Raw genomic sequence first — 27,760 nt, forward strand, 5'->3', positions numbered from 1 at the left:
GTCAGGGAGTAATTCATTCTCCTCTAGGAGATTGGAGATGCACTGGGCATCTTCACTGCCTCCCCTAACAAAATGCTGAGCTCATTTCTGTAGGGAGCGTTCAGATCAAGTCAGTCTTCACCCAGGAAAAGGGACTGAACAGTCATACGAGTGCTCTGCAGTTTCCCTGGTGTGTGTAGAAACATCCTCTTTTTGGGATGTGTAGTAGCTTCCACAAATTGTGATGGATTTATTTTCTGAGCACTCATCGACACCTAACAACCATGTGCAACAGAAGGGTATGATTTCTTAAGCACACCAACATGTTGTGCACTAACTGGGCCGTGTGGACCCTGCTGTCGTGAACTAAAAGTTCCCTATTGTGTATTAATGTAGTGCTGCATCACACAGTGGAGATAGCAGATCAAAGTGTTCTGTAACTTAATTTTCCCACATCAAGGGTCTGTCCATTGTGCTTACTGTCTCCAGCAGGTAGAACAGCTGAACAAGGGTATCTCATGTCTTCAGTTTTATTTTTAACAAGCTTTTTTCCCTTACACTTTCTTAAATTGTCAGATTAAATTGTCACTTTTTAGATTGTCAGTTAAGTGCTATCCCTCAGGAGACACTTCCTTTCTTTGTCTTCTGGAGCGCTCTGTGAGAAGCAGGTCCACACAGGAATTTGTAAGGGTTTAACAGGCTGTCTAGTGAAATGCAGAAATACTCATCTGCAAATTTCCTACTTTAGTAAACACTTTTTAAAAAAAAAAAAAAAACAATTGAGATGTCCTCTTGGATCTGTTTTGGAATCAAGAAAAAATTTTCAGTATACTTTGTAAATACACTACAGATTTCCTTGAGAAAATACAATAAATAAAGTAATTTAACATTAATGTTTTGCAATGATCTTCACTTTAGGAAAAAAGGTCTCTTGGGCAGATATTGAGTATTTAAAAACTTTTTGCATTAGAATGTTGTGTCTTAGCAAGTGGAATTCTAAAAGTGAAGTGTACAAACATTGGAGTTATTCCATGATAGAACACAATTTATTTCCTTTATCAGAAATTGATCACCCATGAGAGGTTTGAAAGTGCATGTGAAGAACTGAATAATGCATTACATCGAGAGCAGGAAGCACAAATGCTTTTGAATGAGCAGGCACAACAGTTACAGGAGTTAAATTATAAACTGGAATTGCACTCAAGTGAAGAAGCGGACAAAAACCAAACCCTAAGTGAAGCTGTAAAGGTAGGACAATATTGCTTCTAAATAGAGAACAGAAGTTGTTTCCCTCTCAAGTGCATGGGCCCACATTGGCAGCCCTCACAAGTACTCTCAGAATAATCCCATGGAAGTAAATTGGACTGTTTGCAGGAATAAGGATTACACAGTCCAATGAGAGTTGAGGGTGATCAGGAGATACTTATTACCTTTTACGATGAGGTCTTGTAAGGTGTAGCGTCCATTTTTAATATTGGGAGTGGCATACATGCACTGGAAAATATCACTATTTATATGTTGTTAGGATTAGGATTTAGAAGCTGTCCCTTTCATAAGGGATAACAAGGAGGAAAGGAAATGCAGTGAACGTCAAGACTACAATTTTGTCAGAATGAAGGAGTGGAAAGGAATATGATCAGAAATCAGAATAATTAATAGATTAAAGCCAGAAGAGACCATTGTGATGATCTAGTCTGATCACCACAAACCATAACCTTTCTCCAAATAATTCCCACATCAAGCCCAATAGCTTGTGGTCAAACTAGATCATATTTTTTAGAATGGGATCCAATCTTGATTTAAATGTGATGGAGAATTTACCACTTCCGTATATTGTATGTAGGCTAGAATGGAGCTGAACAGGTATTTTAAAGTAAGGGTGTGACGCTTAAACTTGATGTGAACTAGTAAGAGCCAGTAGAGGTATTTAGAGAAGTGTCATAATCTATAATTTTTGCAATTACATTTTGGATAAGCCAAAAGGTAGCAGATCATGGACAACTATTATACCTTAAGGTCAGAAAGAAAGGGTTAGTTCTTCAATACATTGTGGAGAACGGAGTGGCACAATGTTGCAAATGGGAGTGGTAGGGAAAATAGGGGTGTCACTTGTGACTGAGTGATGAAATGGGAAAGGAAAACAAAGCTCAGTGTTGGATGTGTTAATCTTGAGCTGACAGCAGACTAGCCAGGATATTTTGCAGAGATGGTTAGGTTTTTAAAACTGGATAAAAGAAGAAGATATAGATTTGAGTCATTGGCATAATGAGTGTGTGATTAACCATGAAATTGATCAGTGATAAGGTGAAAAGGAGGGGGCCAACAACAGAGAATTGTGAGAATCCAACAGAGCGGGGAAGAAGATGAACTGTGAAAGAAGAGAAGTCAAGAGGTTGGAAGAAAACCAAGAATATAGGCTACAAAAACCAATAGAATACAGGGCACCAACGAGAGAGTAATCAACAATATCAGAGTATTAAAGGGGTCAAGGAGGATGAAGATGGAACAGAGGGCATAAGCTTTTGGTCAGAAAGAAGTCAGTGGAGTGGAGTGGAAAGTGAAGAGTATTTATTGGATTATAGCCTGAAGTGAGTTAGAAGAAAGTAAGTTAAAGGCACTCTGTCACTTTAAATATCATATTGTAAACAAATTTCTTTACTTCTGCGTTACTAAAAACACATTAGATTATTAAAGGAGAAATTGAAAATTTCAGTTGAAAAGTGGACATTGAAAATTCCAATTTGTTTGATACTATTTACTTGGTCTTCACTTGGTCTAGACAATGAAAATTAGTGAAGTGTATTCTCTCTTCTGTTTAGTCACCTTCATTTTCAGATTTTTAGTGCTCTAGTATTTTTGTTTCAAACACAGCAGGGGTACGTTTTAAACTGTTTTCATTGGATTTTTTATATATTTATATACACGATGAAAACCCTTCTATTGCTCTTGGGCTTTATAAAGGCTTTAAAAAAAATTGGACCAAATATAAATAGATAATGTCATTTAAAGCAGCAGTTATAAATGGCCTAGTCAAGAGCTTAGAGGTGAAAGAGGGGAATGGAGTTGGTAGTTAGGGAGAGGTGTCAGGTCAAGAATGTGGGGTTTTCTTTAGAATGGTGGATGCTAGGGAAGGGGCCAAAAGAGAAGTAGTAGTTCACAGGAGGAGATAGTAACTATTATAATTTGAAGTCTTCATCGGAATTAGTTGCAAGTTGCCTTTATATACTCCTACATGTAACCAAACTTAATAGATAACTCCCTAGCTTTTTATAGTAAGAAAGCAATTAAAATGTCTCTTTCTAAGATCTGTTTGTTCACTACAATGGAGGATTTTGTTTTCTAGTCTTCAGAAATGAAGATGAACCTTTCCTTTAGAATAATGTATTATATTAGTTGGAGGATACCACTTCTTATTTTCGAGCTTGTTTTTTTTATTGAACAAAAAGTCATATAGCCCTTTCCACTGTAGTATACCTTATTGTCATAATTTTGCCGTTTACACCTCCAACAGTCGTTGGCTATTGGGATATTATGGTTTATTCTGGCTAGATTGCATAAATGTAATCCACTGGAACAGGCTGAGATTTTACCCTCTCATGATAGGGTGAAATCCAAGAATGTGGAGGAAATAGATATTCGAAAGATTGCATGCCACATTTCATATTTGTATTAATAGTTCACTTGTCTTTTGAGAAACTATGCAGAAAATAGAATGGACAACATCCTCAAATCTGACAGTGTTGGTATTTTCTTTGGCTTGTTTGGCCCAAGGACAACTACAGCGCTCAAAACTCATCCATTGATAACTTTTTTGAAGGGAATACAGCCAACTAGGTGCCCAGCCTTGACTATTTAGTCCTTTTTAGTATTGGCTACTGAGATTATTTTAGAACCACTGAAGGAAGAGAATTTTTTAAAAATCAACAAAGTAGTGGGGTAGCATACATGTTAATGTTCACCAGTCTTTTCTTAACCTCTGGCTTTGTTTGAATCTATAAAATATTATATTTTATTTACAAATCATCCTCTACTCTACCCCTTGCTCTTTTCTTTCCTATTGCTTTCACTCCTCTTCAGATTATTGTTGTTCTGAAAGTCAATAAAACAATCCAAAGAATAACTGCAAATTTAAATATTTCTTGGATTTGGGGAGTAAGAATTTTTCATGCAGGATGATATAGAACTATTGCGGTAACAAGTGATAGAAATATTTTGTATTAAGAACTCATGTTACTTTTCAAATTTTTACAAATTAAATAACTATTTTATTTATCACAAGTTTTTTTTGCTAGTTGCCTGAATCCTACATCTATTCAGGATTAATGTCAAAGGCAGAAAAATAATTTGTACTTGTGTCCCACATATTTTAACTGGCAGGTAGTCTCTTCTTCAGCTGTTTAGATTCAGACATTGCCTTTTTTGTGAGCTGCAAGATCATTCTTTTCATTAAAGATATATAACTGAAAAATCATGTCCCGTCACACTCTCTAAATCATTTATAAATGAACCCAACTCAAAAGCATGTACAAAATTAGAGAGTAGTACATTGTATAAAAAGTGAGCTGTAGCTCATGAAAGCTTATGCTCAAATAAATTTGTTAAGTCTCTAAGGTGCCACAAGTCCTCCTTTTCTTTTTACATTTTAAGATGAATTTTTAACTGAATTTGACAAAGGAATAATCTTGATGAAATTTTAACAGCTGAAGCTAAAATAGTATACATTGAAATCTTTTTAAAAAACATGATTACCTTAAAATATCAATTTGTCATAATTTTCTAACAAAAAGAATAAAACGAAGAAATTGTTCAGCAATTTGAAATTTGATTCCCTGGTTTGAAATTTATACACACTTCAGTAGGAGATATCTCAGCTTTCACCTACTTTCATAAAGTAGGTTTATTAAAGAGGTGTTGCTTAATTTCTTAGCCTTATCAATTTAGATTTTAATCCCATATATTTTTATCTTCTTAATGGCATTTACCACTGAGACACACATGGTAGCCAATTACATTTCAAGGTCAGATAGGACTAAGCAACAATTCTAATAAAACAAGTGGTGTAAGATTAGGTAAGTCACTAGCTCTGATCCCAACTGTCTGTGTAGGAAAAGAAAGAGTTTTTGTGCTTGCTAACCAGGTATCCAAAGCACAAAGTAAAGAATTTTACTTATGCTAAAACCATGTGTTGATTCCAAACAGTAAAATCCTCATTTTACCTACCTACAGGCACTATATATATATGTGTGTGTGTGTGTGTATATATATATATATATATATCCAATTCATTTTAGAGATGCATGTTAATACTATAAAATATAATTAAAGAATTTTACTACACAGTAATTTATGAAAGGATTCCTTGTAAATTGATAATGAACAGGGCAATATCTTGCATACATCTTTGGTTCTGAGTGTGCCATGTTGTGTCCTGTAACTTATTACTGACCTAGTCCAAAAGCATTAAACATTATTTAAAGGGGAATAACTTCTGGGGCTAGATTCTGATCTCATTTACACTGTCATTAACACTGAGTGGCTCTGTTGAGTTCAGTGAAGTTACTCTTGATTTATAGCTATGCGAGAGCAGAGTTCAGTCCTGGAGTTTTGAAAATGTATTTACTGTAGCAGTCCCTTCTAGATCAGAGTTGAGATGAGCCATTTGGTTTTTTAGATATTTCTAAATAATTATGTATAGATAGCCATAACTATACCCTCCTTTTAAAAAGCGTAGTGTTCTTTAACTAATTTGAAACATATAGAGCTGAATTTACATCTGCTGGAGAGGAAATTGCAGGTACCTTGTGCCACTGGAATTGTACCTGTTCCCTGGCAGGCTCTCTGCTGCTGGAGTCCTTTAGTGTACACACCTTACAGTGAACCTTTGTTGCTTAGGTTGGATGGTTTTGTTGTTTTGTACTAATAGTGTAAATGTTTTCATTAGAAAATTATTTTAATTATTTGTTTTATGTTATTTGCATTGTTGCACGGACTTTGAGAATGCCAAGTCGTTTTGATACATGGCAAAGGCAGTTTCTGTAGATGATAGTGTTTTAACTTTTATAGAGGAAAAAAAAAGTCACCCATCATATTCAGTGGGAGACTTTGTATACGACAGCCTCCTCAAAGAGAATCACTAAGGATACACTCACTATAAAAACAGAAAATTAATTTTTTGAGTTTTTGTTTTTTAATCACTTCCCATGAGCTTTGTTACTGGAGTGACAGTCAAGCTTTAGGATGTTCTCTGGGATGCAGTTGATTCCCAGTAACTTGTATGTCACATCGGCAAGAAGGGGCAGTTCTACACATTGTCTCTATTAAATTAAAAGCTGTTCATTAAAGAATGTAATGTAGCTGATTATTCATTAGTGTACAACTTAATAGGAAACTGTATTAATCAAATTTAGCATGTTAAAGAGAGAGTGTGTTCCCTTCTGAATTGGTTGGAGAGTAAAATTCATAATTCATTAATTAGTTAAATGTTTTAGTTGTTTAAAAGTTTCTATATATTGTATGTTTTCAGCACCTAAATAATTTATAAAGTAGCTAAGAATAGATTTTAAATTAGGTTGCCACTTGTCCTATTCTCAGTAGGGAAAGTCATGGATTTTTTTTCCCCCATGCCATAATGAGCCACATGTTAGACACTCTGTCGTGTATTTAAATTCTTGATTATTATCATTACCTTTGTTCACCTGTAAAATAAGGCAGGTAAATTATAGAAAAAGCACGTGGTATCTCCACTGATCCTCCTCTTTCCCCCTCATCCAGTCTCGACAACAGACTATTTTCTAGATGGTCCTGCTTCGAAAGCTTATGTGAGCAAATGACCCACCCCTAGTCTTGCCCTTCTGCCCTCAGCCCATCCACGTCCCTGCATCATAGAACACCCTCTGTGGGATCCACAGGAAGAGAGGGCTGCTGCCACAGAGGCAGATGACCCTCCCTTCCATGTGGCAGGGATATCCATACATTTTACATGGTTCTGTGGGGCCGCACACCTTCCTCCTTGAATATTTGTGATAGGAAGTAGATTGCACTCCACCTCTTCATCTTATTTTGCCATTGTAGCAGTATCAACACAGTGTCTCTCAAAACATGAATGTGAGTCAATTAAAAAATGTAATTTAAATGTAAGTTTCAACTTTCATCTTTGAACTGTTGTAGGCTGTCCATAAAATATTCATTGTTACTAATGTTTTAGAAAATTACAAACACATACAAACAATAACGTTTGTCTTTTCAAGAATTGTAGTTATACAGTATATAGTAACTCTATTCAGCATCTGTAAAAACAACTGTTAATTATATTGTTCTGTAATCATTGCAGTAGTTCGCTGGTTATTGAGGATCTAAGTGTGGTGCTGCTTTTCTCCATTCCAGTGATCACATCATTTGAAAAAGAAAACTTATGATTACCTTCCTCACTTGAATTACTTTATAGTCAAATTTTTGTGGCCATATATTTCCTTCACTCTGTGCAAGGAATTCTTATTGATATCAATGGGAGTTGGTTGCCGGGATAGAGGGCAGCACATGGCCTTTAGAAAATAATGGAGTCACACCATAGCTGTCCACAAAGGGTGTCTCCCAGTAGCAAATAAGTTGCTAAAGATCTTTCTTGATACCCTTTCATATGAGCCCTTCTGGACATACATTAGCAATGAGCAGAATAAAAGAGAAAAGGCAGAAAAATTATATTCTTGGGCTATGGAATAAATATTTATTACTCTTTGTTTTAAATGACACACTATATTTACATTCAGTAGTTTTTGATTCCCAGATTTTGTTCTAAACCTGCAACAAGTAAAATCATAACAATTTTCATTACAGAATTGAGTTTGGTATTATCTAAAGAGTTGTAGCATCACTTGCAATTTTAGTGTGTGTTTTCCATTCTTCTGTAATTCTTACTATGTTCAGTTCTGTAAATTAATCCCATAATAGCAATTTGCTAAAAGTGCAATCTGGAAGTGCTAGCAAAGTTCAAAATATTGTTAAAGCTTTTACTTTTTTCACATTAAGTAAAATAGTACCCAAATTCCAAGGTAAATGTCCTATTTGTATTTTTTTCTTCTGTGTGCTACAAATAATTGTTTTATTGGCCAAGAGTAGGAATGTTACTCAGGCCATTTTTAGACAAGTCAATACCATGTTCATTTCTTAAAAATAATAAATCCCATATAAGGGAAACAGTTTAACTGAAATGACATCCAACTTTATAAAAAAAGAAAAAGAATGGTCAAGGTACCACTTCATTGTCTTGGGTAGCTGAGGTTTCCATTTGATCAGCTGTACTTTAAATGTAATAAAAAAGGCATGATTACCCCAGAGTAATTGAGAGCATGGGGCATGATTACCCCAGAGTAATTGAGAGTAAACTATGGTCTAGTGTCTTTGAATAGCTGCCATTAATGGGATAAGATCCTGATGCCTCAACTAAGAATAGGGGTTTCTGTCAAAAAAGGAAGAAAAAAAGGGGGGGGGGGCAGAAGTAACGGATTAAGAGCTCGATTGTGCATAGTGCTGAGCATTCTGGCCCCATACAGCAAAGTACTTCAAGTACACACTTAACTTCAAGCATACGCATAATCTTACTACTCACATCCATAAATGTGCTTAAATCCTTTGGTGGATTGGGGTTGAACTCTCAGCACCTTGAAGGATTGAACCCTAAAGAAGACTGGCTACAAAGAGAGGTATTCCATGAAAGTGCCTAGGAAGGCTGGGGCATGTTTGCAAAGAACAGCTGCATGAGAGTCAATAGTTTAGGCTGCAATTTTAGCTCTGAGTAGCTGAGTAAAAGGTCAGAACTCTATTGCACTTCTTATTACATCAGTTAATGATTGGCACATGCATATAAAGCATTCTGATTTTATCATCGTTAAAATAGGGTGATATTACTTACCTACTTCACAGAATGCTTGGGCGTTTTTGTTCACTGCACTCTACTGTTAAATAAATAAATAAATATGTTGACTTTGAATATAAAGATTAAATAAAAACAGAATTTGAAAGAATAACACTTTAACAAATAGATGACATGAAAACAATTAGTGTTTTATAGTCTTTTTTTAAAAAGTACAAAAATCACATTGGATGCTTGCTTAATCTTCTGCTTCTAGGATCTTAAAAAAATAAAAAACTGGAACTGAAGGCTCAATGGTATTATTGCTACATTGTAATTATACTAATAAACACCTCTATCCATGACCTTGGAATTTATAGTGCAGTGGGAAAGATTTATTGACATGTACTTTGGAAGAAAAATGGGATTATTGCATAAGTATAATGCCTAGTTGTTTAGCACATGTACTTGCATACCATTTATCCCAGTTAGTTTAAAGCTTTAGATGATCTTTAAGTTTTCATTCAAAAATACAGGAAGGCTTTTTGTTAAATCCAGAGTCCTGAGAGATCTTTGTTGTAGTATTGAATTAACTACAAAGTAACCATGTTACTACCTTGAGATGTGCAGAGGGAATCAATAGACCTATAAAACTGCATGTGATTTTTTTTTTTTAATGTTCTAAACCCCATTTTTTCTAGTAGCTTGAATATCAATGCATAGGACTTTTCTGGTGCTCCTGATATACAAGTCCCTTATACTTAGTCTTTTTTTTTTTTAACCTAAGGAATGCTACTTGTAGGACGTATCCTGAGGGTGTCTTTATTTTTCACCTTAATCAACTTTTCCCATGATCTCCCTTTCCTTTTGTGTGAAGTTTAAGGATATAAAGATTCTTTTTTTATCTTATGGTTGTGAAACCCATAGATAAACCGATGCTGAAATGACTGTTCCAGTGGAATTTGTAATTCATATCTCATTGGCATGAAGTAAGAGAGAAATTCCATCCTACCTCCATTTGACCTTGCTCAACTAAGCAAATGTTTGCATCTGTGACCAGCTTTGTTTGTGGTTTTCCAATAACTTTTCTTTCTTGCAGATAATTTCTTGACTGTTTTTCTACTTGATGTTAGTTGTTTTCAAGGGTATCGTATTTCAAACTTGTACCATTCCCAGCCTACAGAAACTATGTCAGGATTTTCACCTTTTTACCATTACATAATATGGTCATACGCAGGATAACCAATGGAAAAGAGAAATTTCAATTTCCCAAGGACAGGTTGTATGAGGAACACTTCCTGATAAGTCTTATGATAAAATGGCTTAAGTCTGTCTGTCTAATTTTGACAGCAAGATTGCCCTGTGTTTGGGGTTATTAGAGGTACACAGACAAGAACTCATTTTTTAAAAATTGCCTACCGTTTTAACTTGCATCCACGCATAAAGTAGTACCTATAATCCATGTATCAGAAAAATGTTATGTTTGGGATTTTGAAGCTCTAAGATCTCTAGAAGTTATATTTGTAAATCATATATTTTCACTGAGAATCGTGAGCACTCATACACTTGCCAAAATAAATTATACAACTATGTAGCTAGCTGTGCTGAAAGTTTTTTATCTTCATGTTGGATCATTGGTGGTATCACTGGTTTTATGGCCTCACCAAAGTCTGTTGAATGTAGTATATCACTTGTTGCTATAGCTGAGTTAGCATCATTGGGGTAAAAAAGCCGATAAAATCCCAATGTACTTAGTGCCAATTTATCTTACCCTACTAGGAGAAACGTATTTAATCACTAATCTCATTTTACACCTTAGGTCTAACAGTTGCAGTGATTCATTGCTTTCAGTGATTTTAACATGTCTGCTTCAGGACCAAGTAGTGCCATGACCAGAAATGTGGTCGCCAAACTCTGTGTTGGCATTTGGTATGCCACAAAGCACATCCAGAGGGAAGGGAGATGCTTAGTCAATATGCCTTTATAGCCTTTTGATCTCCCTGTAGAATGCTGGCATGTCATGCAGCTCTGAAAATTCTTCTGCAGGATGAGTTAGACATTCATTGCTTCTTAGACTAGTTAAATTTTGTTTCACTGTGTTTGCACCTTGTGCCGAAAAGATTACACTGTCCAGTCTTAATTTAATATAAGGAATAGTATTAACCTGCATAGAAGCAGAGTGGCTGAAACTTTACAGTACAAAACATATTTATCAAATTATTTGGTTTAAAGAGAGTAAAAGAAGGAATAAAAATATGTATGCATATTGCCCCCCACCCCCTGCAGATATTTAATGCGGCAAGATGTGGTTGGCAAAGTATTAAACTAAAATATGAATACACTAAACAGAATTTTGGGCAGACTTTGGAAGCAAATGTATCTGAATACAAATTTTAGATTTGGTCAGCACTATTCTCTGTAAGTAGGAGAACTCAGTGTTAGAATGTAGAGTGTAAACCGGTAAAACAACCTAAGCCCAGGGCCGGTGCAACCACTAGGTGAACTAGGCAGTCGCCTAGGGTGCCAAGTGGTTGGGGGTGGCGGTAGAGCGGAGGTGAGCTGGGGCAGGGGGACGCGGGGAGGGCCGCCTGCAGCAAGTAACGGGGGACGGCGCACAGGGGAACTGCTCCCCACCCCAGCTCACCTCTGCTCCGCCTCCTCCCCTGAGCACCGCCCTGCTCTGCTTCTCTCCCTCCCAGGCTTGCGCGCCAAACAGCTGATTGGTGCCGCAAGCCTGGGAGGCGGGAGAAGCGGCGGTATGCTCGGGGAGGAGGCGGAGCAGAGGTGAGCTGGGGTGGGGAGCTGCCGCATGTGGTTCCCCGGGCCGAGGGGAGGGAGGGGGCAGTGAGGAGCTGCTGCGGGGGGGGGACCCTGGCCCAAGGGGGGGGCGCCTCAGGGTGGAGGGGGTGGGCGGGGAGCTGCTGCAGGGTTCCTGGGGAGGGCGGGGGGTGGGCGCAAGGTGGAAGTTTCACCTAGGGCGCGAAACATCCTTGCACTGGCCCTGCCTAAGCCTGCTTTAATACAGAGTAATATTCAGAAGATTTCTCATGTTCTGTATTCAATAAAATTAATAAACTGATAAAGGTAATATTGAAGCAGGGTGGAAACTCTGGGACAGATCCTCCACTCATGTGAACTGACATAGCTGGATCTGTCCTTGACTTCAACTGGCTTCTCATATTATAGTGTGTCACTGTTCAGCAAGATGGCTGCCAGGAAGAGGCTCAGAAATGGCAAATCAAACATGACAGCTGTATATTTTTACACTAAAAATCAATGGAATTCAATAGTAGCATTATTCAAAGTTCCATTTTAAACATACTGTTCAGTAGTAAATTGACATACAGTAAAAGCTTTGTTATCTGGCATGTTGGGGGAAATGGGGGGTGCCAGTTAATCAAATATTCTGGTTAAGGAAAAGTTATACTTACCAATGGAATACCGATGTTCAGAGAATTAGACTACGATAAAATGATTAAAGTATGAAATAGTATACAGGTACTCACTAATGCAGTAGTAGTACTGCACTGCAGAGTGATTGGTTTCTTGAAGCACTGAGGTGTATACAGGTAAAGTTTTCTATACAGTGGGTTATCTTATGACACTACATACAGCTTTTACTGTATTATTTAGGAGACAGGTTCAATCTATTTAACACAAGAATGCTAACACGCATACAAAGTTGGAATTAAATCTTCATTATTTCATTACTTCATTATTAGTGAGGACTTTATCAACCTTGACAGTTCTGAACCAATGACTTGAAGGTGAAAAGACTCTATGCCAGAGGTGGGCAGACTACAGCCCGCGGGCCACATCCGGCCCACGGGACCGTCCTGCCCAGCCCCTGAGCTCCTGGCTGCGGGGGTCTAGCTCCCGGTCCCTCCCCTGATGTCCCCCCACCCCGCAGCCTCAGTGCTATGTGCCGCCAGCACTCTGCTTTGCCGCTCCTGCCGGGCAGTGCGGGTGGTGTGGCTGGCTCTGGCATGGTAAGGGGGTGGGGGGTCCCGGGGGGCAGACAGGGAGCAGGGGGTGGTTGGATGGGGCGAAGGTTCGGGGGGGGGGCTGGATAGGGCATGGGAGTCCTGGGGGGCCTGTCAGGGGGCTGGGGTGTGGATATGGGTCGGGGCAGTCAGGGGACAAGGAGCAGGGGGGGTTGGATGGGTCATGCATTCTTGGGGAGGCAGTCGGGACAGGGAGTGGTTGGATGGGGCAGAGGTCTTGTGGGGGGTGGTCAGGGGATGGGGAACAGGCAGAGTTGGATAGGCGTGGGAGTCTCAGGGGGTCTATCAGGGGTATGGGGTGTGGATGGGGGTCGGGGCAGTCAGGGGACAGGGAGAAGGGGGGGTTAGATGGGTCGGAGATTCTGAGGAGGGCAGTCAGGGGGTGGGAAGTGCGAGGGGGCAGATAGGGGGCAGGGGCCAGGCTGTTTGGGAAGGCACAGCCTTCCCTACCCCGCCCTCCATATAGTTTTGCAACCCCGATGTGGTCCTCGGGCCAAAAAGTTTGCCCACTCCTGCTCTCTGCAATAGCCTACTTGTTCTAATACTGATTCCCTAAACATCCAATATTCTATTTTAGAGCCCATTCCTATTCCCATTGAAATATATACCAAACTCCCACTGACTTCAAATGAAAGAAGGATCAGACCCTTATTCAGTATTCCTTTTAAAGTAGTGATAGGATTAAAATTGTTGCTTTTTCCACTTCGTGTTTCAAAATAATTAGTAGAATTTATTTGGTATTTTTCTTTGGTGCTGGATTATCCCCATTCCCCTGCCCGAAACTCAGAATTACTGGAATGAGCCATCATATCTCAGAAGTATTCCAACCAAATCAACAAGTGACTCAAGTGCATCAGAAGAACATCTATGAAGAGTCACAGTTGGTCTGTCCTGTGACTTGGAGATGTCACTGAGAATGCTAGACCAGTCCAATGAAATCCTTTTGATTGATTTATCTTCCAGGGAAGGAGAATATCATCAAACAGTTTGCACCCCATTTAAATCAAATTTATCAAATGTTAGAATAAACCGTGAGAGATGGATTAGTGGGAAGAGAATAGGTGAAGTGGTCAAAGGTGAATGAGAACTAAACCGATAATATAGCTATGTCATTTTTCATATTATTCCAGTAGTTTGTGTGTATTTACACATGTACGTTCACAGTGGTTGCTCCTAAAAACTTCCTAATTTTGCTTTGACTAGTTTATATTACTGTGATATTATCTCTAATTAGTATTTAATATTCCTCAAGTTTTCCCTATGTTATGAATACTATCCTAATGTTATCTACTTACCAAAGACAAATAGCTTTTAGGGTACTGTGGATGTGTGTATTTTACACACTATGTATGTAATAATAAAATGATTTCTCAGAACAATTTCTTGACATACTGCTCACTCATTTATAACTGTGTAGGGCTGGAGTCTCACTCAATAAGGCTATTCTTGACAGTCAAAAAGGGCATGTTCTTCAATTGAGTTAGCTCAACATGTTTGAAAAACCCTTTTTAGTGCTACAATACTGCTAGTTAACTTGCTCTTAAACATGTTAGCCTCTGTCTTAACGAACATTTAGAATGTTTTTCTGTCATGTAAAGCTAACTCATTTGAGCTTAAACCAATTTTTGCTTATTAAAACAGGGCCATAGTGCAGACATTTTGCTGTTACTTTAATCAGATTAGATTTCCTGCTGGGAAGTATGTTAAGACCTAGGAAATGAAGTTCACTTTTGAAATGTAGAAGAGGAAGGACCAAGTAGACTAGACCATCCCTGACAGATGTTTGTCTAATCGGTTCATAAAAACCTCCGATGATGGGGATTCCACAACCTCTCTTGGTAATCTGTTCCAGTCCTTACCTATCCTTATAGTTAGAAAGTGTTTCCTCATATCTAACCTAAATCTCCCTTGCTTCAGATTAAGCTGGTTACTTCTTGTACTTGGCCCGACATGGAGAACAAACTGATCACCGTCCTCTTTATAAAATCCCTTAACATATTTGAAGAGTGTTATTAGGTCTTCTCTGAGTATTCTTTTCTCAAAACTATACGTGCCCAGTTTTTTTAACCTTTCATCATAGGTTACATTTGCTAAACCGTCTATCATTTTTGTTGCTCTCCTTTGGACTCTCCAATTTGTCCACATCTTTCTTAAAGAGTGGCATCCAGAACTGGATATAATACTCTAGCTGAGGCCTCACCAGTACTGAATAGTGTAGAACAACTACCTTCTGTGTTTTACATATGACACAGCAACTAATACACCCCAGAATGATGCAATTCTCTTTTCTTTTTGGAGTGCTTGCTCATGTCCATTCCATGCTAGGTGTGTGCATGCCATGTGCATAGTTGCCAGAGATTTTCCCCTCAGTAATATCTGTAGGACTGACTCTAGTGCCCTCTGGAGCCACGTGTGTATGCAGTGGTACAAGGAGTGCTGCCGGCCCCTCTCCCTCTTAGTTTCTTCTTACAGCCCATGACGGTTGCCTGGAACAATCCTCCTTGCTCTTGCAAGGCTTCTTTCCCAGTTTGGACATTTCTGTCATATATTGTATAGTTATTGTAGTTAATGTGTATAATTCTTAATGTTAGTGTATATAGTAGTGTAAATAGGTGTCCCTGTCATGGAGTGACTTGTACCCCAGGGGCTGGGCGTGCCTCAGTCTCTGGGCTTCAAGCTATGTACCTCCTGCAGAAAGACAATGCCAGTGAGTGACCTTCACTCTAGCTGTATCAGTGCCTCAGGGAAACTCACATTAAAGAGACATGCCAGATATGCAGCGCTTCCGACCGCGCACTCAAGAGGAGAGGGACATTCATCTGGAGGCCTTTCTCATGGAGGCAGCCCTCAGACCAGTCTCAATGCCGAGCGCTTTGGCTTCCATCCGAAGTGTTCCACCGGTACCATGCTCTGCTCAACGCTGTTCTCCATCCCTGGTGCCAAGGAGGAAGCATATGGCAGAATCCTCCTTCTGTGCCCCCACCTCAAGAGGGCAGAGAAGAAGTACTATGTCCCAGCCAATGGGTTTGAGTACCTTTACTCATACCCTCCCATGGGGGTCCCTGATAGTGTTGACACCAAATGAACAGGACCGACAGGGGCAGTTGCATGTTACCCCCAAAAATAAAGAGACCAGGAGACTGGACCTATTCAGAAACAAGGTTTATTCAACAGGCAGCCTCCAGTTGTGTATCTCCAATCAGCATACTGTGCTGGGAAGGTATGATTTTAACCTGTGGGATTCATTGTCTAAATTCAAGGATTCCCTATTGCAGGAGTCGAGGCAGGAATTCACGGCCATCCTAGAGGAGGGCAAGGCGGTGGCCAGGACCTCCCTCCAGGCAGCCGTGGGTATGGCTGACTCAGCAGCCAGGACTATGGCACCAGCAGTCAGCATGAGGCGCTGTGCATGGCTCCAGTAATCGGGCCTCCCTCACAAAGTGCAGCAGTCCATCCAGGACCTCTCCTTCGAGGGTACCTTGCTGTTCTCCAAGCTTCATGGCCTCAAGGACTCGAGGGCCACCCTTCACTCCACTCCTCGGGCCTGCCTCCAGGAAGCATTTTAGGCCCCAGCAGCCTCTGAGGTTCACTGCGCCTCCCAGGCAGGATCCCTACAAGAGAAAGGGGAAGGGTTATAAGCGATGCCAACCCATACCTTCTACCTCAGCCTCCCAGTTGGGCTCACCTAGATATCCTGGCAGGGCCAGGCAGGCCTTTTGAGGGTATGCCTGAGGACGGTATATCAGTCTTGATGCCAGATCCGCACCTTTTGTTTTGGACCGCCTGTTGCCCTTTAGCCGAGCATGGCCATATATAACATCGGACTCAGTGGGTACTCAGCACCATAACAGTCAGTTACACCCTCCAGTTTTCATCCACCCTTCGCTCTCACCTCTGACCACATTCATCTTCAGGGACCCTTCTCACAAACAGCTTCTCGTCCAGGAGGTGCAAGCCTTCCTCTGGGTGGGGGCCATAGATGAGGTTCCTCAAGACTTGAGTGGGAATGGATTTTAATCTCAATATTTCCTTATCCTGAAGGCCAAGGAGGGGTCCAAGGCCCATCCTGGATCTGCATCGCCTAAACAAATATCTATAGAAACTGAGGTTCTGCATAGTCTCCCTGGCCTCCATTATTTCTTTCCCAGATCCAGGAGACTGGTATGCTGCCCTCAATTTAAAGGACACTTATTTCCACATCTCCATCTTCCACGATCTCACGGGATTTCTTAGGTTTGTGGTGGGTCAATGCCACTACCAATTCACTGCACTTCCCTTCAGCCTGTCAGCAGTCCCACAGACTGATCAAATGTTGCTTGAAGGCTCAGGTCCAGCACAGCATTGGTACACTAAGGGCCACCTTTCAGGCACTAGGTCTGTTGATAAATTTGCAGAAGTCAACTCTGGTCCAGGTTCAGAGGATAGAGTTCATTGGGGCAGTGCTCGACCCAACCCAGGCCAACGCCTACCTACTGGAGACCAGATTCTGAGCTATGTCAGATCTGATCTCCAGGATCAAGACCATCCACTAACAACTGCTCCGGTCTGCTTCAAACTGTTGGGTCATATGGCGCATGTACCTACATAGGGCTGTATGCAAGGCTACGTCTCGGACCTCTACAGGTGTGGCTGGCGTCAGTCTGCTCCCCAAGCAGACACCATTTGGACTAGACACTCAAGATTCCACCTCAGGTCCTCGCTTCACTGACCTGGTGGAGAGACCCAGGATCTGTAATGAAAGGGGTACCCTTTGCTGCCCCTCATCCGTTGGTAACTGTAGTCTTGGATGCATCAGATCTGGAGTGGGGAGTCCCCTTCAACAGACTCAGGGCCTCTGGTCCCAGGAAGAAGTCTCCCTGCATATAACTCAGGGAACTCAGGACAGTATGCTTGGCTTGCCAGGTGTTCCTTCCCCAGTTCTCAGGCAAAGTGATGGACAAAATTGCATCAATGTTTTACATCAACAAGCAGGAAGGGCTCAATCTTCAGTCCTATGCCAGCAGGCCCTGGCTATTAGCTATTCTGGGCCTTTCTCACACTCTCTTGTTGGAGCTCCTGTTGTTTGTATGAATAATTAAATATTGATTGGGCCAGAGAGCAAAAGAGCAAGTGACTCTATAGCCTAGTGGTTAAGCCACTTACTTTGAGGTTGAATAAAGTTCTTTCCCACATGTAGGATAGCAGTTAAACTTTGATTTCTGTTCACAACTTCTTATAAAAAGTTTCCTAACTACAAAGAACCTAAGCTGTGTAGGAACAAAATTATGCATGGATCTTCTAACGCAGTGTACGTGCTGCCCAAGAGATTTTTCTCCTATGCAATTACTTACTTTGCTGTTTCCACCAGCAAATTGCTGTTCAGTGCTCACCTTACAGGGAAAAACAGCTAGATTCAAGTACCTTCCTCTGCGGAATCTGATGGAAACTCAGTTTATGTATGAGATTTTTGGTGGTCTACAGATGAATGAACATGATTGTGTGGTGAATGAGCATAAGAATACCTAAACATCTAAACTAATTAGATCAAATGACTGCTTACTAAATGTAAACAAAATGGAGTTCAGTTTTTAAAAGTTGGTTTGTTCCTTTGTTCTTGAAACTGAAAACTCAGCATCTTTGTAAAACTATGTGCAGGCATAGTGGTATTTTTTTTTAATCTTTCTTTCTTTTTATCATATTTAGCCTTAACTTTCTAAAAATTGAAATCGTCCACAGCAACATTTCAAGATAAATGCACTATCAGTCTTGGAAATTTTCTTATTTTTGTAAACATTAAGACCCAGGGAACAAAATAAGGGCTATAGTGTGGATTAAGTGAAATATATCAAGGCTGTGCTTTTCTGATAACTGAACCTGAAGTGACCTTTCTCAGACACAATTACAGAGCTGTATGTTTTTCCTTTAATTTCATCAGGGGTTTAATTAGTATACAAATAAAACTTCCCTTATCTTCCTTTCTACCTAATTGGCTTGTCTTAGCTTATATATGAAATATGTGAAAGTGGGCTGTAATTAGGGTGACCGTGTTAACCTTTTTTTCTCAAATGTACTGTTGCCTAAAGGCCTCAAGGCCTAGAAACAGTGCTTGGATTATTGCTTTGCAATCACTATGGCTGTCCCATAGGTTTTCTCATGAGCAGAAGGGCTTTGGGTGCTGCAGGTTCCCACTGCTTAACGGGATCTTCATTCTTCTCCCCACTAAATGTTTATTGATTATCTCACTGTTCCACACTCAGCCTCCAACAACTTAATATCAGGTGACAGTCAGGAGAGTTCTCCAAGTAATTAGAGTTGAGCATTGGGGGAACAATTAGGAGCAGAGTTATTAAACTTGATTTATCCTATTCTCTCCTGAACAGTTTCTTGGATATCTGAACATCACACTTTCACAATCTACCCTGGTTGAGAAATTAGTGGCTCACCTGCTGCTTATCATTGTTGCCTTGCTGCCTTGAGGCACACCCTCTTGGTTTCAGTCACTCAGCTGAAAATATTAGAGTCCATAAAGTTTATCAAGGGTTTTAATTAGATCAATCTGAAGAAAGGAGAAAAAAGGCTTAGCAGCTCTTCCTTTAAAGCAGTATAAACGGTGTTCAAACAATTTGAAAGGTTTGACTTTAACCCACAATGGCAAGGAATTTCAAACATAAGGCTGAAACTTTTGTCTTTAAATCACCCATTGTGCCTAAGCATGGGAGCTTTTGTGGCAAATACAATTGGTGAATGTTTGAAGGCCTCTGCAAATTGTTCCCCAACTGTTTAAAATAATAAAGCAACCCAGCGTTAAGAGCTTTCACTTTGCCATGTTTATTTTCACATTGTCACCTGTTAGTAAAGGTTGTACATGATGGTGCCACCTGTCGCGATCAGGACTAGCTGCCCCTTTGTCCCTCTTATGGTCTCTTCTGAGTGCACCTCTTGAGCCTTCACCTCTCCCAGGAAGAATCCTGCCATTCTGCCACTCTTAGCCTGGACCCAAGGCTATAGTACCCTTTGTACCAGCTGTGATTACTCAGCAGGTTTAAATGGGTTTGGCTACTACCCTTTGGGAGTTGTGACCAACAGTGAATACATTTACCCAAAACAGCCTTTTTAAAACAAAATATCATCTATCTTACCTAAAGACTGAAGCCTATCTTACCTAAAACACTCTAACCTCTGAACTCTGGTGGGGGGGGGTCAATCTGCTCCCCGACAGTGTCATTCTCTGCTTCCCCCTTAACCCTCTAACATTGTCATAAGAGTCTGTGTCGTTAAACCCCTCTGAGGCTTTTGATCCTTTTCTCCACCCCCACACAGAGGCTGAGCCCTCCTGTGGAAAACATGCCTAACAAGCCCTGTAGGGGGCTGAGAGGATGGCATCACTGGAAAGAAAAACCTGCAGCACCAAGTCTCAGAGCCCAGGTCAGTTGACTTGAACTCAAGCTACTGGGCTAAAAATAGCAGTGCAGACATTCCTACTCAGGTTGGAGCCTGGGCTATGAGACCCAATGAGGGTCTCCCCTACTCTTATAAAGAATTCCATGGGATTTTTAATAACCACAAGTGTTCTGAGCTTGGAATCTATATCTTACGTAAAAGAGGGCTTCTCTGGCAATGCAATACATTTTGGCTCAATGCTGAAACATTGGCTTGGTAGTGCTGACTTTGAGAGAAGGTTTCATAAAACAGAGTAGCAGATTCTACAGTACCTAAGCATTGACAACATTAAACAGATTTGGTGTGACATTTTAGTTTTAAATGCTGAATTTCATTTCTTTTGCAGGTGGACATTATTTCAATATAGTTTTATATTCTTTAATTTCCTTTCTTTGGGACAATTGTGTCTGGCTGTATTTAGAAAGATATAAGTGCTATTGACTTTTAACAAGCCTGAGGTATCTTCAGATTGGTTATATTCTCAGTGCCCTGTCAATGTATACCAGACTTTTGTGTATACTTTTCTTAACACACAGTCATAGTATGCTATGAATGCATGTTCGTGGCACTCCACATTCAATATTATGGATACAGAATATAAACTATACAGAACATTCTTAATATGAAGTTACAAAATACATTCAGAAGCCCTTTTGAAAAGTTTGCAAGGTATGGATCATTATTATTAAATGTTTAGTTAAAATTATATTTGAAAGATGAATATTCTATACATGTAGTAGCAATTTTTAAAACCCCCCTATCTTGGCCAATGTACATGATTCCTTTTTTAATTTCAAAAGGGATTAGTCCACAATGGAAGCAAAAGACGTAAAACATTTCTTTTTTAAATAATGATTACCTTCCAGAAATTCAAAAATAGAACTCTAGAGCAATACATTTGTCCTTTTATTTAATTTATTTAATTTATTTATTGATCAGGAAGATATTCTTCTAACTTGAAGATCAAACAATTCGACTAAGCAGATTTTCTTTTTTAGGAGAAGCAAAATCTTACTATTTACAGGCATCAGAAGATGTAGGTTCTACTCCCAGCTCTGCTACAGATTTGCTAACCTTAACCTTAACCTCTCTGATCCTCAGCTTCCCACTTGTAAGATGGAAGTTGCCTACTTTCCCATATATCTGAGGCCTGATTGTCAGAGGTGCTGAGTGTCCCCAGTTCCCACTGACTTTAGCTGGAATTGTGGGTGCTCAGTGATTCTGAAAAGCAGACCCTTAACTCATTAAAGTTTCTAGAATGTTGAAATCCTTAGATAGAAGTAACTATGGAAATGTAATTTACTATACAAATATAAAAACTCCTGGCTCCAGAGCTGAGAATGTATCCCCTAAATTTGCAAAGCCAGCATGCAAGGACTTAGCCCTGCAACTGCACAGCTAAATCCCACTACATTGTTTTGAAAAATTTGTGGCACACTTTCTATTTAACATAAAAGTAAGCTTATAGCCAACTCCTTTTTAATTTTTTTTTTACATACTGAAGAGACAAAATAGATGATCATAAGCAAAAATACAGAAACAACATATTACCAAAATGTAAACATATTGCTAACACTCCTGTTTGTAACCTTAAAGATCCCTCCTAACAAAAGGAAGAAGGAGAATTGGAGCAATGAATTGAAAGGTGTTATGATCACTATATTACATTATAGCAGAAACAGTGAAAAAACCTTGACTGCAGTTTTGCTAGTCAGGTTTCTTATTGTTCAATTTACAGTGCTATTTGACATCTATTGACTTAATCTGAATTAATTTTGAACACTAGGCTTTAATGCTAAGTAAGAGAGTGTTGGGTACACATTAGGGAACAGAAACATGCAAAATATGTTGGAGATCAGAAAAGTCATAAAATAGTTGATGTACTATAATGTGATGTGTTAGACATAACCTGCAGTTTAGTGAACACTGATTTTGCACACTAGAAAAACTGTTGGATGGTTCTTTATTTTTATGTTGGACGCTCTCCTTTCTGTTGATTTCCGTGAGGTGGGTAATACTGATCAATATTTAAATGAACAATACTTTGCATTTTTCTTTTTCTTTTATCCGTAAAGTGCTTTAGTATGAAGTATTTTTACTTAATATTTATTTGAGTTTTTTAAAAAGATGATATTCCTGATATTTTCATGTGCCCAGAATATGGTGTTTAAGTATTGTACCTGTAGCATCTGTCTTCAATTCAGCAGATCATTTTGTCTGTTTTTATAAAACATTTATAAATGTATGATGCACTAAAAAAATTAGATTTCTGTAGTGTTGGTAAATAAATAATACTTTTGGTAGAAAAATTGTAAAACCTTGGTTTGTAATGGCCCAAATCTACTTCACAGTCAGTCTGTATTCCTTTTTATTTAATAGCCTATGGCATAAATTGAAGTTAATTATCAGGGCTGACAAGTAACTCTGCTTTCTGTCTGCTGTCAGAGTCTCTCCGAGGCAAAGATGGAGCTGAGAAGAAAAGATCAATCTCTGCGTCAGCTCAATAAACATCTTACCCAGCTGGAGCAGGACAAGCGTCGACTGGAAGAGAGCATCCACGATGCAGAGAGTGCCCTCCGCATGGCAGCAAAGTGAGCACTGGGACCGTAGGGAGATCACTTAAAACAGACAAAAGATCAATTCTTACTTTCATGCACAGGGTTTTAGCTCTAGATAAAGCAGTGGTAGAAAACAAAAGTACAGTGCTCTCTCTCTTTGAAATTCAGTGATATATCCTCTAAAAAGAAAACTCTTAGTTCAGCCTACTAAGTGTATATTTTATATAATAATCCCAGACAAGTACTCCACTATCTGTAATAACATGAGAATTTTTGTTTGCCTGTTACAAGTCGGAGAATGTATCTTCTTCAAGTAGTGTCCCGATGGGTGCTCCACTTCAGTGCATGTGCACCCCTGCACCTTTGATTGGAGATTTTCAGCAGCGGTGCCTGTTTGGCCTGTGAATGCGCCCTATACATCCTCATGCCCCGTACTGAGGTTATACAGAACTGCGTGGGCGACCTACCCTCAGTTCCTTCTCTACTGTGTTTGGCCTGAGATAAAGTGTTGAGCGTGCTCGCTTACTCAAGCCTAGCTTCTAGTGTAGTTAGTGTTAGTTTAGCTTATTAGTAGTTTGTTGGGGGTCATTATTTTTCCTTCTTTTTCATTTTCCCCCAACTGAGGGGTTATTCTAGACTTCTGTTCTGGGGTATGCCAGGATCCTGAGGCTTTAAGAGGTGTCTTTCCTATTGGGAAGATACGCGCATCAGTGGTGGACGTTCTCAGTATCTCCACTCTTTTTAGGAGACACTCATGTCCCCAGTATGTGTAAGAGCTGCACTTCCTTCAAAAGCAGATCTCGAAAAAACAGGATATCAAATTTGCATTACTGATGATGGAGCAAGCCCTAAGACTTTGAAAAAAAGATTTGGTATTGAGGACCTCTTTGGACAGCTGTACCGAGCTAGTAAAGGTTCTGCCTCGAAGAGGTCTGTGCCACTGGACCCTGCTTTATCCCTGGTACCTATACTATCATCTCTTATCTCTGCATTGATACCGACAGAGTCAGACCCTGGACGTTCTCATATCGAGTGATTGGTATCTGTGGCATCAGTGCTGAAGCTGGCCTTCACAGGATCTCATCTAATTCCAGTCTATGTACTTCCGGTACTGCATGAGTTTAGACACTCAAAAGACCTCCTTGTCTCCAATGAACCAGAATCCCCGTTTCTTTATTTTGGGGGTTAAAAGATCGGGAGGAATCTAAGAATAATACTTTCTGGGTTGTTTAAAAAAATTTATAACATGAAATTGTTGAGAAGATATTGGGATTGGCAGAAAATTAGCTTGTCTTTACTAAAGCCTCTGTTTCACTAAGGCTTAATTTTTCCTTCTTTTAATAGAGATAAAGAATTCATTGCCAGTCATATGAAATCTGTGGAAGCCACCCTACAGAAGGTGATGTATTTAGCACTTTCATCTCAGTTGTATTTGTATTTCAAGTCATGCCAAGCTTTTGGAATTGTTTATTTTCAGGAAGGCTGATGGTGGGAGTGGTTAAAATGGTACAAAGACTTATTCATAATTTTAATTAAAGTATCAAAAGATCTCCCCCTTCAACTCCTTTTGCCTCCAGAAAGCATTCAGAACAGGAGTACTTGTGGCACCTTAGAGACTATAAGGTGCCACAAGTACTCCTGTTCTTTTTGCGGATACAGACTAACACGGCTGCTACTCTGAAACCTGTCAGAAAGCATTTAGTTCAGCAAGCCAAATGTCTTAATATTGTTGTTGACAGGTATGTTCCTTTTATTTTTTTTAATGTGAAAGTTGTTACAAACCCTTCCCCCTGAGTACTCTTTATGCTTGCTAAAGTAAATTAGGATGCTACTGATCATCCCAAACTGTGTGTAATTGCTCTTGAATGATCTGTGTATTCACTGAGTGAGGCAGAGGTCATTCAACAAGGGCCCATATCAAGTGGTCATAAAGCGTTTGACTTCTCGTGCTCTACTTTAATCCTTGGTAATCATTAAATAGAATTAGAAAAAAGGGTAAACTCTGATGCACAATCTAAAACATCACAGTGATTTTAAACCACTTTTTAAATTGAATAGCAATCTAAAGTGGATCCTTTGGCTTGTATTATTTTGCTGCATTGCAGTGTCATCTTGAATACCAGCAAGACTGAATGTATTGAGTATATCTCATTTTTTAAAATTACAAATGCTATTGACAGTTTGCGGGTGTTTTTCCTTATGACACAGTGGAAATCAGATATATTTCTACTATCTTAGGATGTTAGTTTTCCTCATCACAAAATGTAAACCCCAAGGAGCAACATACACCCTTCTTAAAATTTTATTTTTTGAAACAACCAGAATATTCAAAAGCTGCCGTTTACTTATTTTTCACTTAAAATAAATTACTCTCTCCAGAGAGAATTGCCTCTGAATATCTCCAGTCTTGGGAGTTTGTTTCTACACCACAAGTCCCAACAACTAGGAAGCGTGCAATGTGCCCATTCTTTCATGGTTCCAAATTTTTGGTGCAGGGTGCATAAGTGATATGCTTTCATATGCCTTCAGTTCTTTTCCTGATGCTATAGAAAACAGGTCTTGGAACCATGACTTCTCTTTGAGGAGAGAAGTAGCAGTACCTTTTCCTATTTCTTTCCTGTTATGTTAGTTATAGTTGTATACAACTTAGCTAGCAGGTCATTGTGCTTTGCAGCACAGGAGAAAAAGAAGTTAAACTTCTGCTGCTGCTTGACCTCCTAAATTCCTAATTATCAAGTAGTAATAGGTTTCTTCCCCTTCTGGGCCACCTGCCTGATAGAGTAGAAAGAAATCATGTGTGTCCTGATGAAGACTGAGAACGTTACTAGTTTACGATGTATCGGTCACAACAGCAAATCATAGTAATGGCTGTAAATAATTCATAATCTAAGTCCTTTGGCCTGTCCCAGAAAACCCAAGCCAAAGTATTGGACCTATCTCTGGAAGTCTGTGAAATGTAGTAGCCCTCATCACTGTGGTGTCTGAACATCTCACAAACATTAATGAATTTATCTGTACAGCATACCCCTGCGGTGTATAAATGTTTATCCCAATTTTGCAGATGAAGAAATGAAGCAGACATAGAATACAAATCAAGCTACAGAAGCAAGCAGTTCTTTTATTCCTATTATTATCAGGGCACTCAAAAGGGCGTTCTTTTACAAGTAGAGGAAAAATGTGAAATAGCACTAGGGAGAAGGTGGTCTCTCTTCTCTGCACATGTCCACCCATCTCTCCTCCAGGGAATGATTCAGGTTTTCAGACCTGGTTTCTCTGTTCAATACACCATTACCTTACCTCTTGATCAAGCAGGACCTTCTAACCCATGGAGATACTAATTGTTTCCAGACACCCACTTATGCAACAGCCACAGATCTACATGTTCCAAAAAATTTTTTTTGATGCACGGAACAGAAAATCTGTAGAAAATCATGTATCTATGGGCTTGTCTACACTTACCAGAGGATTGACGCTGTGGCGATCAATGCATTGGCGGTTGATTTAGCGGGTCTAGTGAAGACCCGCTAAATCGACCACTGATCGCTCTCCCATCGACTCCTGCACTCTACCTGATCTAGAAGAGTAAAGGGAGTTGACGGGAGAGTGTTTCCCATCGACATTGCATAGCATGGACCCCGCGGTAAGTAAATCTAAGCTACGTTCATTTGAGTTACACTATTCATGTAACTCAAATTGTGTAGCTTAGATCGACTTTTCCCTTTAATATAGACAAGGCCTCAGACACCTAGATTTTCTGCAAGGTGGAGTAGGTGTGGACCTGAGTCCAGTAATGTTGATTTAAGCATGCATGGTTCAGCCATCAAGTGTTCAGTATTCAGGCTCCAAATTGTCACTAATTGATCACTCACAAGGGTTGAACTCGTAGGTCTAGTTTCTGGATGAGCTAGCCTATTTTTCTTAAAGGGGAACTCTGAATAGTTCTGTAGGCACTAATTGAACTTATACCTAATTATTAGGGTTGCCAGGTGTCTGGTTTTTGACCGGAACACCTGATCGAAAATGGACCCTGGCAGCTCTGGTCAGCATTGCTGACTGGGCCGTTAAAAGTTTGGTTGGTGGTGCAGCGGGGCTAAGGTAGGCTCCCTACCTGGCTCCACATGGCTCCCCAGAAGCAGCGACATGTCCCCCTCGTCTCCTAGGTGGAGGCGTGGCATGGGGGGGGCTCCAGGCACTGCCCCCACCCCAAGTGCTGGCTCCGCAGCTGCCATTGGCCGGGAACCACAGCCAGTGGGAGCTGTGGGGCCGGTGCCTGTGGGTGGAGGCAACGTGCACCACACAGAGCCTCCTGGTCATGCCTCCACCTCAGAGCTGAGGGAAATGGCGCCTCTTCCGGGGAGCCGCCCAAGGTAATCGCCACCTGAAGCCCGAACTCCAAACCCCTTCCTGCCCCAGTCCTGAGCTCCCTTCCACACCCAAATTTGCTCCAGGAACCCACACCCCCTCCCACGCCCCAACCCCCTGTCCCAGCCCAGAGCCCCCTCCTGCACCCTGAACCCCTCATTTCTGGCCCCACCCCAGAGCCCACACACTGAGTCCAGAGCTGGTATCCCCTGCCAAACCCCTGCCCCAGCCCAGAGCCCCCTCCCGCACCCTGAACCCCTCATTTCTGGCCCCATCCCAGAGCCTGCACCCCCCGTCAGAGCCCTCACCCAACCCCTGCCCCAGCCCAGTGAAAATGATCATGAAAGTGAGGGTGGGGAAGAGTAAGCGACAGAGGGAGGGGGAATGGAGTGAGCAGGGGGTGGGGCAGGGGCGAAGCCTTGGGGAAGGGTGCGGGGCAAGGGTGTTCAGTTTTGTGCACTTAAAGTTGGCAACCCTACTAATTATACACAGACATCCCTATGTTAAGAGAACGTTGTTATGATTGGAAAGTCAAGCACTCAAAAGTTAGGAAACAACAGAATTAAGGGTTTGGCCCCCTTGTGTATAAG

General features: G+C 40.3%; 1 protein-coding gene across 9 annotated transcripts in view; it reads left to right on the plus strand.

The window, feature by feature from the left end:
• The window catches only part of CCDC171 (coiled-coil domain containing 171), a 231,580-nt gene that overhangs the window by 126,944 nt on the left and 76,876 nt on the right, over positions 1-27,760 (plus strand). For all 9 annotated transcript variants that reach the window (XM_074953416.1, XM_074953419.1, XM_074953415.1 and 6 more), the window contains 3 exons: positions 1,042-1,227; positions 22,696-22,841; positions 24,153-24,207. In XM_074953416.1, the coding sequence (XP_074809517.1) occupies positions 1,042-1,227; positions 22,696-22,841; positions 24,153-24,207 (387 nt within the window). The remainder of the gene's footprint in view (positions 1-1,041; positions 1,228-22,695; positions 22,842-24,152; positions 24,208-27,760) is intronic.

The sequence above is a fragment of the Natator depressus genome, chromosome 5 (assembly GCF_965152275.1).
Source record: "Natator depressus isolate rNatDep1 chromosome 5, rNatDep2.hap1, whole genome shotgun sequence".
NCBI lineage: Eukaryota > Metazoa > Chordata > Testudines > Cheloniidae > Natator > Natator depressus.